General features: G+C 39.5%; 1 protein-coding gene across 1 annotated transcript; it reads right to left on the bottom strand.

Annotated features, from left to right (window-relative positions):
* Positions 1-1,105: 1,105 nt before the first annotated feature.
* On the bottom strand, positions 1,106-14,683 carry LOC144658077 (endothelin-converting enzyme 2-like). The gene is made up of 16 exons (XM_078518399.1): positions 14,404-14,683; positions 13,330-13,607; positions 12,775-12,840; positions 11,981-12,118; positions 11,790-11,873; positions 11,207-11,343; positions 10,149-10,384; positions 9,398-9,492; positions 9,040-9,117; positions 8,577-8,739; positions 8,212-8,263; positions 7,329-7,396; positions 2,058-2,182; positions 1,475-1,540; positions 1,276-1,380; positions 1,106-1,120 (listed from the first exon to the last, which is right to left on the bottom strand). The coding sequence occupies exons 1-16, from the start codon at positions 14,681-14,683 to the stop codon at positions 1,106-1,108; spliced, it is 1,986 nt and encodes a 661-aa protein (XP_078374525.1).
* Positions 14,684-16,057: the final 1,374 nt, after the last annotated feature.

Genomic DNA, 16,057 nt, shown 5'->3' with positions numbered 1-16,057 from the left:
TTTTTTTGTTGTACGTAAGTTTTGACATTTTTGGTGGCTCGTTTACCAAACTTTACATTTATGAATTGGATTCATTGGTGATCCCGGAAGAACAGCTGAAGGCATTTGCAAAGTCTGGGTTATTCATTAATGTCCCATCAACTCTGAGGAGAGAAAAAAAAAATAATAAATTTTTTTTTTAATAACAGCTTTCTTCTTTATCTTTTCTGTGTGATATATTTAGCAGGAAATTGTAGTTTATTTTCAGAAAATTGGCAAAATGTGCCTCTACAGGGAGTGGGGTGTTTCTGGTAGTTCTTTGTTGAAGCGTTCATAATTTAGAATAAATTGCGAGAAAATGATAGCAAATGAGGTGCATGCAACATGCAACAGGTGCAAGTAACAAATAAACCCGCCGGCTTTTTTAGGTTTGCATGCATGTTTAGTGAATGATAACCAGCGAACATCAGGAAGGAGAGAGAGTCTGTAAGCGTTCCTGTGTGTATGGCGACATTCGACGTCTAAACAACGACCCAAAAAGCACCATCAGGCAGGATCATCTGAACTGTCTCGTTTATGCATTGTCACAAATCGAGTTCGGATACACCGGACACTGTCAAACTGTCGAGACATTTTGGGAAATTTGAGTAGGAGGATGCACCCTTCGGGGGAGGGGGGGAGGGAGATGGGATGGGGTATGGATTTGGCTTGGAGTACTATCCCCCAAAAAACCCCCCCCCCCAAAAAAGAAATAACCCGGGGACTTAAAAGAGCTTTTACGGTGTTCTTTTTGGTGCTTGTTCCACTTACCGAAATTTATTGGGACTGTGAACATCGAGTACCAGCTTAGCTATTTGATATGAAGTAGTGGACATCTCACACATGTTCTGTATTGAAGAAGACAATAAGAAAAGATACGTAACTACCCTGATTAGTCGACAGAAACATCGAGGATTTAGACATGTTCATTTAAATAGTGTGCTATTGAGAAACTTCAACTAACTATGACCAAGTCAACTGTTTCTGAACTAGTTTCATGACAGTTGAAAACGTTGATCAAACAAAATAGCCAAATAACGGGGGTTTCCAATAAAACACGAAAAAAATCATACACAACCAATGCAACCTAAAACGGTTGATCCTAATAAAATAAGACTTAAAAGTTATATTAGATATTTTAGAAATGAGACTGAAATAATTAACGCTAACTAATATGAGGATGCCCTTACCGACCATGGCGATAAAAAAAAATGTACATTACAGGGGGGAAATGCTACATACCATCTGTTGTCTTACCTGAGCAAAGGATAGAAAAAACAGTTGATCCGAGTTGAGACCAAGTTCGGGACGTGCGCTGTCGGGGCCATTCTCGTCATTGTTAGCTAGCCAATTTTGATACGCCTGATATGAAATAAAGACATCCATCATCGGCACAACGCTTATTTCGTCGTCAAGTGATCACAATTTCATTTTCTTTATCCGGGTTGTTACCAACCTTGTAGGCAAGTTTTAATCCACCATTATCGGCAATGTTTTCTCCTAGCGTCTTGTCACCGTTCAACTGTTAGAGTGCAATAAAAAATGTTATCAATGTGATGTGAAAAACTACAATACTAACTGAAATGCTTTTAAGACAGTTCATAGCCTTTCTATTTCTCCAACTCCTCGAGATCCTCGCTTTGCCGGCACTCGCGTTTTAGCTTGTCTTCGCAAAATCGACAGTTGAATGAAAAAATGGAGAGAGGCTGCAAAAAATCTAAACTTTTTAGACTATTAACATGTTAGCACTCGTGTCATATTGTTACACATACATTCAGTGATAATAGGGTGGTCCAAAAAGCTAACTTCGCTTCTTCGATTACCTCTGCCCATCCAACCCCTCCTAATAAATTGCTAAAAGCCATCGTGAAATTCTAACATGTTATTAGGTGTCCTCATCATATTCCTCATTGAACGGGTAGTTAGATCGAATTCAACCTCCTAGCCCAGAAGGGGAGGGCGCACTTGAACGCAAACTCTCAAATGGTTAGTTGCTATAGAATTGGCGATTTTCATTTAACCTTTTTGGTTTGACTTACGTGCAATCCCTGTACTGTATAATTGTGATACTGTTCCCTGAAGCACTCTAACTTGCGCTGAAATTTAGTCAACGAAGCGTTGTTCCACCAGTTTGCTAAATTTCCGTCTTTGTCAAAAAAGGCCCCTATCAAATAATATGAAGTAATAAAAATGTTGCATGCTTATAAACATCTTCTGTATCTTTCGAAGTACTATTTCAAAAACGAGTGCGAGTGTTTTGATGGTATAATGTATGCGCCAATATGGCTGCATACATTACCTTAACTATGGTTGTCAAGTCAGTTCTGGGCGATCTGACCACTCAAAGAGCAACAATTTTAACTGTTTATTTCTGGATGTTCGTTATCGCTTCAAGCGTGAGTCGACGGGACGTAACTTTAAACTTTCGCTTCCAATTTCCAAGTCAACAAAACATGGACTGACCACCTTGGCTCTTCCTCACTCCATATTTTTCATGGATCTTACTACTTGCATGGATGTTCACTGCAATCCTGGTCCTGATTTCGAAAATCCTTGGCTCAAACGGCCAGCACTGCGTTGCGAAGATTTAAATGTTCCCGCCAATAGACCTAATTATTCAAGAACGCAACTCCTTGGATTACGGTCTAAATCTACGCTTCAACCAGATCTTTATCAGTTCCTGAAAACTCTTGGAATTCTCAATACACGCCGTATTCGATCTGGCAAATCTACAAAGCAATCATCTGGATTCTACAGAATTAAACCGCTTATTACCGAACGTAAACTTTCATCATGGAGGCCAATTGTTTCGAGACCTAATTTGAATAATCTTGTTTTGATCAAACAACAACCACCTCAACTTCCATCTACAAAGTCGACACTCAACTTCTGCCTTTTGAATGCCAGATCTATTGTCAATAAAACTCTTCAGATCAAGGACTACGTGGTAGATAAAAACATCGACATTTTGGCTCTAACAGAAACTTGGCTTAAATCTGATGAATGTTCTGACTATATTACTCGCGATATTTGCCCCTTGGGATATGCCTTTGTTCACACACCAAGGCCAAATGGATCTGGTGGTGGCGTCGGCCTGCTTTACAGAAAGAATCTCAAAATTCAACAAGTGAATACCTCTACTCGTAATTCATTTGAATTTATGGAACTATTATTTCACTCTAGCTCATCTGCTATACGTATTGTTATTGTTTATCGACCACCTGTATCATCTAAGAATGGCCTTACACATGCTCAATTCTTCGACGAATTCACCTCATTACTGGAACTCTTGGTATCTTCCTCTGGTAAACTTCTCCTGGCTGGCGACTTTAATTTTCACGTTAACGATCGATCGAACGGCCCAGCTTGTCAATTTCTGGATCTGTTAAACTGCTTCAATCTGAATGCCATGGATACCAATATCCCAACCCATAAAAGTCATAATGTCTTGGATCTCATAATTACCAGGTTAGATGAAACAACGACCTCAAATTTGTCAATCCATGACCCTGCTATCTCCGATCACTTTGCTGTCCATTGTAACTTGGCTATTGAAAGACCACCTAATCCGAAACAAGTCCTTACGTCACGAAAGCTTTGCAATGTCAATCTACATAAGCTATGCCAAGATATCAACTCATCTTCTTTGGTCAAATCACCTTCGTCAGATATTACGGAGCTTTGCGATCAGTATGATTCTGTTTTATCCTCGATTCTGGATAAACATGCACCCTTGCGCACAAGGACTATCACCCTAAGACCTCATGCTCCTTGGTATAATAATGAAATCAGGGAGCAGAAAACCATTTGTCGCAAACGTGAACGGTGCTGGCGTCGTTCCGGTCTTGCGTCTGATTACCAATCCTACGTCGAACAGTGCCTTGTTGTAAAAAACACTATCTTCAAATCAAAAATGGATTATTACTCCAATGTTATCGACGAGGCTGGAAGCAATAACAAGTCCCTTTTTCGCACCATCGACCGCCTTCTCCACAGGAAGCCCGAGAAGTGTCTTCCGACCTGTTCCTCGGCTACAGAACTAGCCAATAATTTTGTTACTTTCTTCGAAAATAAAATAATCAATATTGGAAGTAAACTCGAAGTTAACGTAACGTCTGATCTCTTCTGCACCTTAGATAAATCGACGCTTGACTGTCAGCTGAACGCCTTTTCACCTACTTCAATCATCGAACTTTCGAAGGTTGCACGTACTGTTGCGTCTAAGTCTTGTAGCCTGGACCCTCTGCCTGCTGTTTTGTTAAAAGAAAACTTTGACATGCTTCTACCAACACTATGTAGGATTGTAAACTTGTCCCTGGAATCTGGATATGTGCCTATTTCTCTAAAAACTGCCGTCTTATTGCCACTACTCAAGAAACCATCACTGGATCACGAAAATCTCAGTAATTATAGGCCTATCTCAAATCTCAAGGTCATTTCAAAAATGATCGAAAAAGTTGTTGCAGTACGTCTTCAGGACTACCTGGAAACCAACCAACTTAATGAACCGCTACAATCAGCCTATAAGCGACTTCATAGCTGTGAAACTGCTCTTGTACGTGTACACAATGATATTTTGCGTGACATTGACGATCGTCACTGTGTTATACTCCTGCTACTGGATCTATCTGCTGCTTTTGACACTGTCGATCACGACATTCTACTAGGAAGATTGAATTCCAAGTTTTCAATCTGTGGCACTGCTCTTGAATGGTTTCGTTCATATCTTACCAACCGTACACAATTTACCTTAATCGATGGAACTAAATCGCAGTCTCATGAGCTCAAATGTGGAGTCCCCCAGGGCTCGGTCTTAGGGCCTATCCTGTACTTACTTTATACTGCACCACTGGCTGACATTCTACGACATCACGAAATGCAATTTCACTTCTACGCTGACGATACTCAGCTATATATCTCTTTTTCAACAAACAACGATGTCGAATTAACCAATACAATCGGAAAAATCGAGGAATGTTTGTCTGATCTTGACAAGTGGATGTCTATTAACAAGCTAAAACTGAATAAGGACAAAACTGAACTTCTCTACCTTTACTCGAAGCACAATCCGCAGCAGTCTCTACCTCCAATCCGTTTTGGTCAAGATATAATTCAGCCATCTCAATTTGCCAGAAACATCGGTGTGATATTTGACAGAACCATGACTATGCTTCCACATATCAGTTCTATTTGTAAATCTGCCTCTTATCATCTTCGCAACATCTCCCGTATAAGGAAATACTTATCCACGAAAACAACCGAGATCTTGGTCCATGCTTTTGTATCGTCCAAACTCGACCACTGCAACTCTCTCTTGTATAATGTGCCGAAGTACGCTTTAAAAAAGCTCCAGTCTGTTCAGAACGCCGCTGCTCGACTTATCACTTGTTCCCGAAAATACGACCACATCACTCCAATACTGAAAGAACTACACTGGCTTCCTGTTTCTGAACGCATTAAATTCAAGATTCTGCTACTTACCTTCAAAGCTCTCCATCAACAATCTCCTATCTACATTCAAGATTTGCTAACGTACTACCAACCTTCAAGAACCCTCCGATCATCACACTCTTCACGTCTCAACCCTGTCAAATTCCACCTCAAGTCCTATGGGTCTCGAGCTTTTTCTGTTTCCTCGCCTGAACTTTGGAACAGTTTGCCTGTTTTTATCCGCTCGTGTGACAATTTAAGTTCTTTTAAATCAAAACTCAAAACGTTTCTTTTTAAAACTTATTACTCTTAGCGATTTTTACTTTTTATTACTTTTAATGCAAATTTTTAATTTTAAGATTTTTTTCAGCTAATTTTAACAAAATTTTTATTGATTTTATTATATATATATATATATTTTTTTTAAACATTTGTAAAGCGCCTAGAGCAGGCCTGGATAGGCGCTATAAAAATATATTTATTATTATTATTATCACGATTTCCAAACACGAGAAAGCAGATGAAAGCACGAGGCCGCTTCGGCCGAGTGCTTTCATCTGTTTTCGAGTGTTTGGAAATCGTGATGAAACACGATGCACGAGTTTTTGAAATGACTTCTCTAAAGAAACAATACAAAATTATGCAGTGTCGTATTTTTTCCCATTTTTCTTTAAAATGCCTTGTATGTGTGATTTGTTGTATTCAGTCGGCATTCATTGTATTTGTGAGCTTTTGTTTTTAATTATCCAATAGTTTCGCGTTGCACCAAATTTGTATTCTAAAAGCGTTGTGAACTTGAAGGGATTTACATATTGTTTTTGCCATGGCCGAAGGAAGGTTTCGCTCCCCGAAAACAATCGAGGAAGAAGAACTTTGCGTAGAGAGAGCAGTACCGAAGTCTACCAGATATAAAAATAAGTGGGCAATAGGGATTTTTGAGGATTGGCAACGAGTGCGAAGTGTCAATGTTCCAATACTCGAGGTTGGTGGAGTTTTTAAAGAGTATGAATTGCACAAAGTTCAGCCGCTTACACTAGGCTAGCTAGTAAGTGCGACAATTAGTGTCGATTCCAGCAGTGAGTCCGTGTCACGGAAGGTAGAAAAAGTTTCTCAGAATGTGGATATGGATACTATGCCAGTCTGTTTTGGCGACTTTAAGAAATGTACTGTAAACTTTAATTTCAAATGACTTAGGCTTGTCAGTTTGTAATTTGAAATGTTTTTCCTGGTCATTGTTTATTAAAAATTAATGATTCATGTAAAGCTGTGTTTGAGTAATATATGAATATGCAGATTAAGAACAATTTTTTCACTTGTGATGAAAACGTGATGAAACACTAGTGATTTTCAACTGGTGTTTCATTGAGTTTCCAACTCATCCACCTGACCCGAATGGGGCGCTCTGGTTGGCTTATAACGTCATGAATTATTAATGAGTTTGAGAACTCTACATCAACGTTTTTTGTCTGACTAAAGAAGGGTCACCCAAAACATTGAAGTCTCTTACTTTCAGGGCCATACCTAGGATTTTTAGTCTGCGGGAGCAAACTCCGCTAAACTGCGCTGCGGGGGCAAACTCCAATATAGCTACAAGCAATAGCCCAGCAAAATCAAACACTATGTTAGAAATTTAGTTTTCCTGGCGGGGGTAACTGCCCCCGATGCACCCCCACTAGGTACGGCCCTGACTTCAGTTTCTATAAATTGTTTACAAATACTGTTGAAGGTTGTTATGCAACAAAACATATAGTTAAACCCTTAACTAGGTGGTTATAGAAGATGCCGTTGGCAACTCTTACCTTGGGCATTTCTAAAAAAGAAATCCAAAAGGAGGTTTTTTTTAAATTTGTGTTTGACGATTTTAACAAATAAAAACAAACCGGTAGAATCAAATCCATGAATGAGCTCATGACCAACCACAGATCCAATGGCTCCGAAATTCACCGAGCTAATAAATAAACAAAAATAGAAGTTCCAGAGCTGAATATATATAAAAAAAGTTTGAGGCATTCTCTTTACTGGTGCTGTAACACCATCAAGAAGACCGTTAAAATTATTTATTTTGACTAACAGACATTTACAGTTGAATCCCGATAACTCGAACCCTCAATAACTCGAACCTCCCGCTAACTAGAACCTTTTCCGATTGCTCTCTGGTTGTTTTCTTACTAATTTTACCCTCGATAACTCGAACTCCGATCCCGATATCGCGAACCTTTTTCGATTTCCCTTGAAGATTCGAGTTATCGCGATTCAACTGTATTCGGTTTCTCGCTTGAGCACAAAGAAGAACAAGAACAGAAAAAGAGAAAACGGGATTCTGCACTGATTTTACGATTTTTCAAGTTTACATGTTGCTGGAACTGGTTTTTGACAATCTTGCTTCTTCCGTCTCCTGGGGCAGCGCCTCTCTCCTCCACAGAGGCTCCTTTAGTGGAAGGGGGAGGTGAAAAACACAAAAAAATGAAAAATTGGTGGAGCGAGGGGACGAGTGTTCCACCCGCGCTTTCGTTGCCATTGTCCCCAGGCTCCGTGCACTTACTTTTCACCTCTCTTCATCCTTTAAGGAGGAGAGAGGAGCAGCGGGAGAAAGAGAAGTGAGAAAGAAGTGAGACCCTTGGGGCCTGTTTTCCCCGCTTTGCGCATCCTTGTCCTACGGTCTCTATTACTAGGCGCTTTATGTATGTGTCTATTGATTTCTCAGGCCTCCGACGAGGGCTGCGTGGCTCTAGTATGAAGGATGTGCACGTGCTTCTTACTTACTGGAGGTGTTGAGAATTATAAAATCTTGATCGTATAATTCCTGATGGCACAACTGAAAAGAAAATAACAACAACGATTTTTAGAATTATCGTAAGTTCCTTATTAGAGAAGCTAAGAGTTTGCTGCCATGGAAAGTGCAGTTCAATAATAAAACGATCACAGGCCTCCCAAACTCACGATTCAAAAAATCGATCGAATGTTAGTGTTTTAGTCGTAGACCTTGTAAGAGTGGAGGCTATGACAAAAACCTCCCCCCCCCCCCCCCCCCCCAAAACGATGGAATAACCCAAAGTAAGTACTTGTTCTATATTGAAAAGAAGGCAACCTTAAGATAAGGAATGGATCGAGCATCGCAATTAACTTACCAATTTTGTTGAAGTTCGGGGAATAATACGCGTTAATGGCACTTGGTGGCATATCCCATGAAGAACGACTAAAAGGTTGTCCTCGTGATAGCAGAGTGCTTTCCATTACCAGTTTATGCCAAGCCAATACATTTCCAAAGAAATTTTTGGGGTCAATTTCCAACTGAAACACAAGTTAGCAAGAGTATATTACCGAAAAGAACTGCCCAGCAACTCACACATTTTCTATGCTCATCGCCAACCACTCTTCCCCAGTACAGAGGGATCGAGGACCATGTACTACATGTACCCTCGTTGGCGTAAGTTATCAGAAAACCACCTTCTATAACGTTTTTTTGTTTCATCATTTGTCACTAGTGTTTTCAACATTTGAATTGTTGGCACTGTCTTATATCAATATAAGAGTTTTTTTTCTACGAGTTAACAATTAAGTAAGAAGCAATCGTTTCCACAACCTACTTACCCCAGCATAATACTCTTCTAATAACGTTCTGTTAGCGATAAAATGAGGGTAACCAACTAGTTGAAGGATAGCTTCTGCCTGTAACAGAAATATGTCTATCAGAAATCCAAACAAATGACTAGAAATATATAAACCATAAGTTCATCGCAGGAGTAACCGCCGGCATTAATTTCGCCGTCTTTACAAGAACACGATGCATGCCCCAGCTTGAGGTAGGCCGCCCGACTCGAAGTCCACCGCGCATACCATTAGGCCACCGCGTCTGTCACGTAATTTGTGCATGTTTGGCAGTAAGCAAAAGAAGTGGCGAAGGAGTGTTCCTGGGTCGAAATTTAATTTATGTGCGCATGCGTCTCACCTTTTCTTTTGCCGCCAGTTTAGTTTCACTGTCCATCCAGGTCACACTTTCCAAGTTTTCGATAAAAGCCTCGCGAATCTTTTGGACCATTCTATCTACCTGAAATTGTACAACAAAAATTTTAAACGAGAATGGAAGTTTTGTGCAAAAAAGGAAGTATTTTAAGGGACACGGTCACGGGGATTTTAATGCTTTTCGGTAAAAAGTACAAAAAATGGCGAATAGGACTTCTCGGATATGAAATGCACCTTGTACATCAAGATGGAGCCGTGACAAAGTAAATTGTTGTTGAAGGAAGAAGAAAGCCATGATAATTTTTAGGTGTTTTTCCAGTCCACAAGGACAAAACTTAAGATCTAAAGTTCCTGATGGTATCACAAAGATATCTCTTCTTTTTCGCTTCAGTACACTTGCATAGTGATTTTTAACAAAATTGGAAGTTGAAGTTGAAATGGTGACAGTGTTACTTTAAAGGCAGTAATAGTGAAGACAAATGTCAAAAGAATTATCGGATGAACAAGTATTATTAGTTGATGAAAAGATCGCACCGGCCCGCAGTTTTGTATGTTTTGGACTGCAATTACCTACTAAAACAATAAGACTGCTCATTCTCGTTTTCTATGAGCTAAAGTGAGGAACGAAAGTCAAGAGCGCCTCGTTGACTAGAAAATTCGAGCTTGTAGTCTCATTATTAAATCAATATGTACCTCGATTTTTTCTTGGAGAGGTCTAAGATACATTCAAGTGATACTTACATGATGTACACTTTTTTGAGTAAAACCGCTGTCCCTGTCAATAAGTAACAGCCTTGACACTCCCATCTCCATGGCCTGGTCTGTGTGGCGGACGCAGCGCCTCGAAAACTCACTGGATCGCTGTTCTCCGTAAGCTTGGCGTGCAAACTTCGTGTATGCGTCATGAAAATCGGATGAAATATACTGGCCGTACTTATCAATAATATACCATGTAATGTAGTGAGCTATCACACTAAAATTTAAATTAATAAAAACAAGCAGCGTTAGTAACTTGCTTTCTACGTTCCGAGTCATATCTCGAGGCAGCTTGTGTGGTTTCTTTATGTAACCATTTACATGAAAGCTCATGGGAAACGTTTCTATGTGTTGCTCTTTGGTATGCCGTACAAGGTGGTTAGTGTGGGCTGTTAAAATCCTATTAATACAATCCTGGAAAAAATTGTTGAGACACTTGGCCAGATCTTCACCGACTACTTTAGGTACCACAGCTCATTTCTTAAGCCCCCTGTTCTCTTCAGTGGATTGTATTTTGTGACTATTATGCTGTACAAGGTGGCCATAACGTTTAAGTCTGTGGATGAAACCCTAGTGTATGACCATTCAAATGAAAGCTATTGAATAGTACTTTCATGTGGTAAGTACTGTTTATTATGCTGTACAAGGTGGTTCTAACTTTTTAGTCTGTTGATAAAAACCCTGGTGTGTGACCATTCAATTGTACGCTATTGAGCAGTACTTTCGTGTGGTACTGTTCATTACGTTGAACAAGGTGGCTCTAACTTTTAAGTCTGTGGATGCACTTGTATGTGACCATTCAAATGTAAGTTATCTAGAAGTACATCCATGTGAAACTGTCGGTTTGAAATATTTGTGGCTCTTTGAAGGGCGGAGGGGTAAACGTTTAGGATAGCACTTACTAAGTTTCGCTTATCATTGCGAAATTTTGCTCTGACTAAAGGCCTACAACCGCACTGCTAAATTATTATAGCTCTGGTAAAACAAAACCATTTAGTTTCTCGGTTTAAGCTATCCAGATGACTCCTGTACTTCTCACCTTTTGTCAGTGTCATTTACAAGTCGCAACAATCTTGTCAAACCACCAGGATCTTCTACGTAAATTTCTTCTGAATCAGAGATTGGATATTCGTTTAAACCTTCCGTTAACCTGCTGAAATATCTTGTCCAGTTGAACTGAAAACAGAAAAAATCACATAAGCAATGTCTTACTAAAATTATACTAAAGGTAACACTTGTAAGTCCGGTTTTTTCAGCAGCCACCTGACCAAGGCAGTCCCGTAAATCCGGTCTGGTCCTGCACACATCACACGCATCAGAATGGTTTGAGTGACTAAAGAGTTTAAATACTATTCTCCATTTTTTTTCTGATTCCCCTTTTTGTTTTTGCCTCTGATTGTACGCTCTTTTTGGGGGGGCAAGTCCCCCCCCCCCCCCCAACAGACAAAAACAAAAAAATTTCCTACCCCTTGGCTTTGGCGGGAGGGGAGTGCTCTGTTTACTATCGATACCAGCGGTCTGTGGAAATGGCTTTTTTCTTCTATTACACAAATTCATTTAATGTAATTGTATGTCAGTTATCTAACTACAGAAGTAGAAACTGAAAAATTAGCTCCCTTTACCGCGGATGGAAATGCAGTTTGGAGTTCTTTTATCTTTAACCTCATTACAATGACGTCTTCCACTTCGTTCGCGTCTTGCGTCGCCTGAGAAAATAAACTTAAAAATAGTAGAGGGTATTTTAAATTAAATAGAAACAGAGCCTTTTCAATGAAGAAATCAAGTGAAGTAAATTGTTTGTGATTTGATGTACCCCGACTACTTTGACTTCAAGTGATAATATTCGTTCGAGTTCCTTTGTAAAACTCTCTGTGTGATCTTCGTGTTGAAGGCTAGTGGCGCCCATCAGTCTTGTTAACTCTCTCATCAAGGTTCCATATGCCTTAGCGACCTGAAAAAATATTTGTATTTAAATTAAGAACTTCTCGTAAGGTGAAATTACAGTTTACTATAGCCAGTTTGTCGCACTGATCGCTTCATAAAATCCTAATTATTAGCCATGCAATTAAAATAGTCTTTTAAACCTTATTATAATTAATTTTAAAAAAAAAATAAAAAATTATTGTTATAATTTTCTGCTTTCTGCTTTCTGCTTTCTAAGAACATGTAAAGTAAGTAAAAATGAATAGATCGCTACAAAGAATTGAGTTGTCCTGAGTAAATTGTGTGGCAGTCGTTATTTCTATCTGCTTTAAAAGGACAGAACGTGTGGGTATAAAAGCAATTGTTTGTAAATCAGCAAAGCATTAAAAATAAAAGTTAAATTGATTGCAATTTATTGAGACAAACGTTAAACTTCTCATGAAGTTATTTCGCTGAATTGGATGTTTGGCCCGAGCTTGAACTATTGCTGGGTAGAGGCATACTCAGCGTGTCAAATACAGTGGAACCCCGGTGTAACCAACGATATTCTTCAGCCAGCCAATGTCACTAACAGTAAAATGTATTTAAACAGAACCCCGGTATATAACAAACACATTTCAGTTCTAAGTCCCTTGGCATTTCGTTATATTGGGATTTTATTAATTTAACACATAATCAGCTTACCGTTGCTGCCTGAGCTGTCTGTGATGAATCACCCAATAACTCCTGTAAGGGTTCTGGTGGGGTTATCTGTACAAGCAGAATTCTCTTAAGAAGTTTATTATGAAATTGAAAACTTATTCGATACTTCACCGTGAATATAATTTGAGTAACAAATATGTCTCCGGAAAGGTGGGGGAATATGTTAGAAGCTTGTACCCAACAATAATCTTTAAACTATACCGTTACAGTCCCCCTCCCCCCCCCCCCCCCCCCCCAAACAATTCATTTAGCTAGCGGGTAATTCCACAGAGACGGAATAATACTTCTTTTGTTGATGGCGAGCGCACTCAGTCAACTCAGTCAATAGCGAAGCGTGCGAGCAACGTCACGATTCGAACAAACAGCCCGAAATGGCGGACGATTCACTTTCTATAACAGGCGGTGTTCCAAAAACACTTTCATAAAACGCAAACTTCGTCTATTTCTCTCTGAACACGCTGATGTTTTCCAAGCCTCGTTTGGGTTGCAATTCTATTTTTAGACCTCTCGCGCTTCGCTATTGAATTGCTGTCTTACCGAAAGAAGAGCTGGAGAAGATGAATTTTGCTGATCCGCGTCCAAAGTAACTGCGAACAGCGGAAATACGTCAATACGATGAACGGCGGCCAGAACGTCTTCTAGTTTCCAGTCCTCCTCATTTTTAAAAGATATATTTCCCACGAAAGAAAAATTGAACGCTTGTCCCATAGTGTCTCGTATTAATTTCTTTAGCGGTTCAGCTCCCAGTTTATCCCGTTCTTCTTGGTCCATACAGGATGCGTACCAGTTGTAAACTAGTTTTTCCACGCTGCTTTCTAAGAACATGTAAAGTAAGTAAAAATGAATAGATCACTACAAAGAATTGAGTTGTCGATCCGGCCATAATAAACTGTCTCGCAACATAAATGTAAAATTGTATTTAACAGAGAATTATACGTAAGTGAATTTGATCTTACGTCATGCGTTTGTTGTATTCATGAGATACAATTTGAAAAAATCTTATATTTGGGCTTATTCTTATGGCATTCTCTCAAAACAAATTTGAAAAATTATCATTGAGGTAAACATTTACATAAATTTTAATGCTGCTTTCTGTTTTCGTTTTAATTATCAACAGCTTAATACCCAGGTAGTTTCCCTGCCTGCAAACTTATAACGTTAAAATTTAACGACTGTGCGCTGGCGTCACAGGATAACCTTTGGTAAAAACGCCGAGCGAATAATACCAAATCCAAAAAGTAGTGTTATTTCGCAGGCGTTCTCTTTGTTCATTCTCGTCCATAGAGCCGCTTGTCCCTCTAAGACGGCGGAGCCTTGTGCACAGGCTTCGCTGGCTAAAAAGGACAAGAGGAACTGGGGACGACAATTTCCCTTGTGCAGACTGACTCGCTCCAAGGATCTTTCTCGCGTCAGTACTTCGTTCGTCATGTACGGACGTTTATCGACCGATTGTGACAACCTTAACAAGGAAACGTTTCTTGAAAAGAAAGTAAGTGATGTCTTTATTTATCTAATGACGGTAGCACTAAAATACCATAAAAATACTAACAAACCAGTAGTCCTCTAAAAAGAAAACAACCAGAAAGAAAACCATATCACTTCATCATATACCTGAATGCTTCTGTTTTTCGATCAGAGATTTCATCTTGTTTTCCATCTGTTCTTCTAAGCAGGAGAATATAGTCCACTGTGCCTGGCCATTTGGAAGCCCTTCAGCTATCCATCCCCCGCATGCGTACTCGTAGAAGCTTGTACATGGGTCAGCGGATTGATTTATCATCCGGGACATGTTCATGCTCTGTTTGCTGCATTGATTCGTGGTGGACCTGGGAATATGTTGGGACTTGCCAAAACGTCGTTTATACTGTCGGTTTTGGAAGTAGGGCAGCATTACATTTCCAAGTTTGTCTTTGAATTTTTCTTCAGAAACTGAAACAAAAAAATATCATATGATAATAACTGAGTCTTTTGAGTGAAAACTGAATACACGATGATAAAATGCAATTGAAGCTACTTTTCAGAATTATTTTCCGTTTCAACCTACGACTCAATTAAGAAAACCTTGGTTGGGGGGGGGGGGGGGGTTGCAAATATGCGAGTCCTCACAACGCAAAAAGGGGTCTTAGAAATAAGATACTATTGGATCAATTTAAGTTTCTGGGAAACTGCTCACCTACCCCTCCCCAAACCTAACATTTTGCCCAAAGCGATAAGTAAGGGTTAATGTTAGGTTTGGGGAGGGGTAGGTGAGCAGTTTCCCAGAAACCTAAATTGATCCATACTATTTATAATATAAATCCTTACATACTTAATTACAGCAACGTTTGAATTCAACTCGGTACATACTTAACGCGAACTGTTCGAGAGTGCCTCCTAAGCCCGCCATCAATGTTGGCGTCAATAGGCCATCGTGAATGTTGCAAAAGCACATGCAAAAGTGGAGAGGTTTGTTGGGAAGGTAAAATTGCTTACCTTCTCAACACACATACTTGCTATGGGAGAATACATTTTAAAATACGAGCGTCCCTCTCAACCAGACAAGGTGCTGGAGAAAGCGCAGTTTTTCCAATTCATGGTTAGTGGGGAATATGCAAAATGAAGACGTCTCTGAGATTGGACGAAGCCGTAAAATTAAATAATTCTTAGTATGTAACTAAACAAATAGTTGATAAGGGAATAAAACAATTGTAGTTTGTGTGACTACGAGATGCAAGGCGGACGAGCTTTTACTTCACCTCGTCTGATTTACTGGGCGGAAAATTAAGTTAACAAAATTAAATTTGGGGAAGCAGTTTTGCGAGAGATACTCATCCTACCCGTCATCTTTATTAGACAAGGTCGTTTAAAAACCACGTACGGATGAAGACTTTTACAATTTAGCGTTTCCGACTATATGTAACAGGCTGGGCAATAATTATACAAATTCTTGTTGGATACGATGAAGCAAAATCTTGCTTCCATACTTTCATTCCGGCTAGCGGCAAATAAAACGGCCTTGTATGTATACAAGTACATAGTTTCACTGTCACTAATTTTTGCGTTTGGGTAGCTGTTTGGGTATCCTAGTATGGCGACCTTGTCCAATTGAGTCAAACCTTTCAGAAGTAAAGTAATTGTTTTGAAGCTAGTGAATGTAATGCTGGGAGCATCATTGTATAAATCTAGAGAGCTTTAGTTTTTTTTTACAGCTGTTGTGATCCTGATTATTAAAGATCCCAACCGGTTTACATGAAACTAACAGAATTAAGTAATGCATATTTCCTTA

The sequence above is a fragment of the Oculina patagonica genome, chromosome 6 (assembly GCF_052425735.1).
Source record: "Oculina patagonica isolate OP01 chromosome 6, crgOcupat, whole genome shotgun sequence".
NCBI lineage: Eukaryota > Metazoa > Cnidaria > Anthozoa > Scleractinia > Oculinidae > Oculina > Oculina patagonica.
This window is presented reverse-complemented; position numbering and strand designations above follow the sequence as displayed.

Excerpts from the sequence above, each read along its gene's own strand:
- LOC144658077 (XM_078518399.1), bottom strand. The coding sequence starts at position 14,683 with ATGCTGCCCTACTTCCAAAACCGACAGTATAAACGACGTTTTGGCAAG. Across the intron at positions 9,493-10,148 it reads AAAAAGTGTACATCATGTAA|ATAGAATGGTCCAAAAGATT; the intron begins GTATCACTTGAA and ends AATTTCAGGTAG. Across the intron at positions 1,381-1,474 it reads GATTAAAACTTGCCTACAAG|GCGTATCAAAATTGGCTAGC; the intron begins GTTGGTAACAAC and ends ATTTCATATCAG.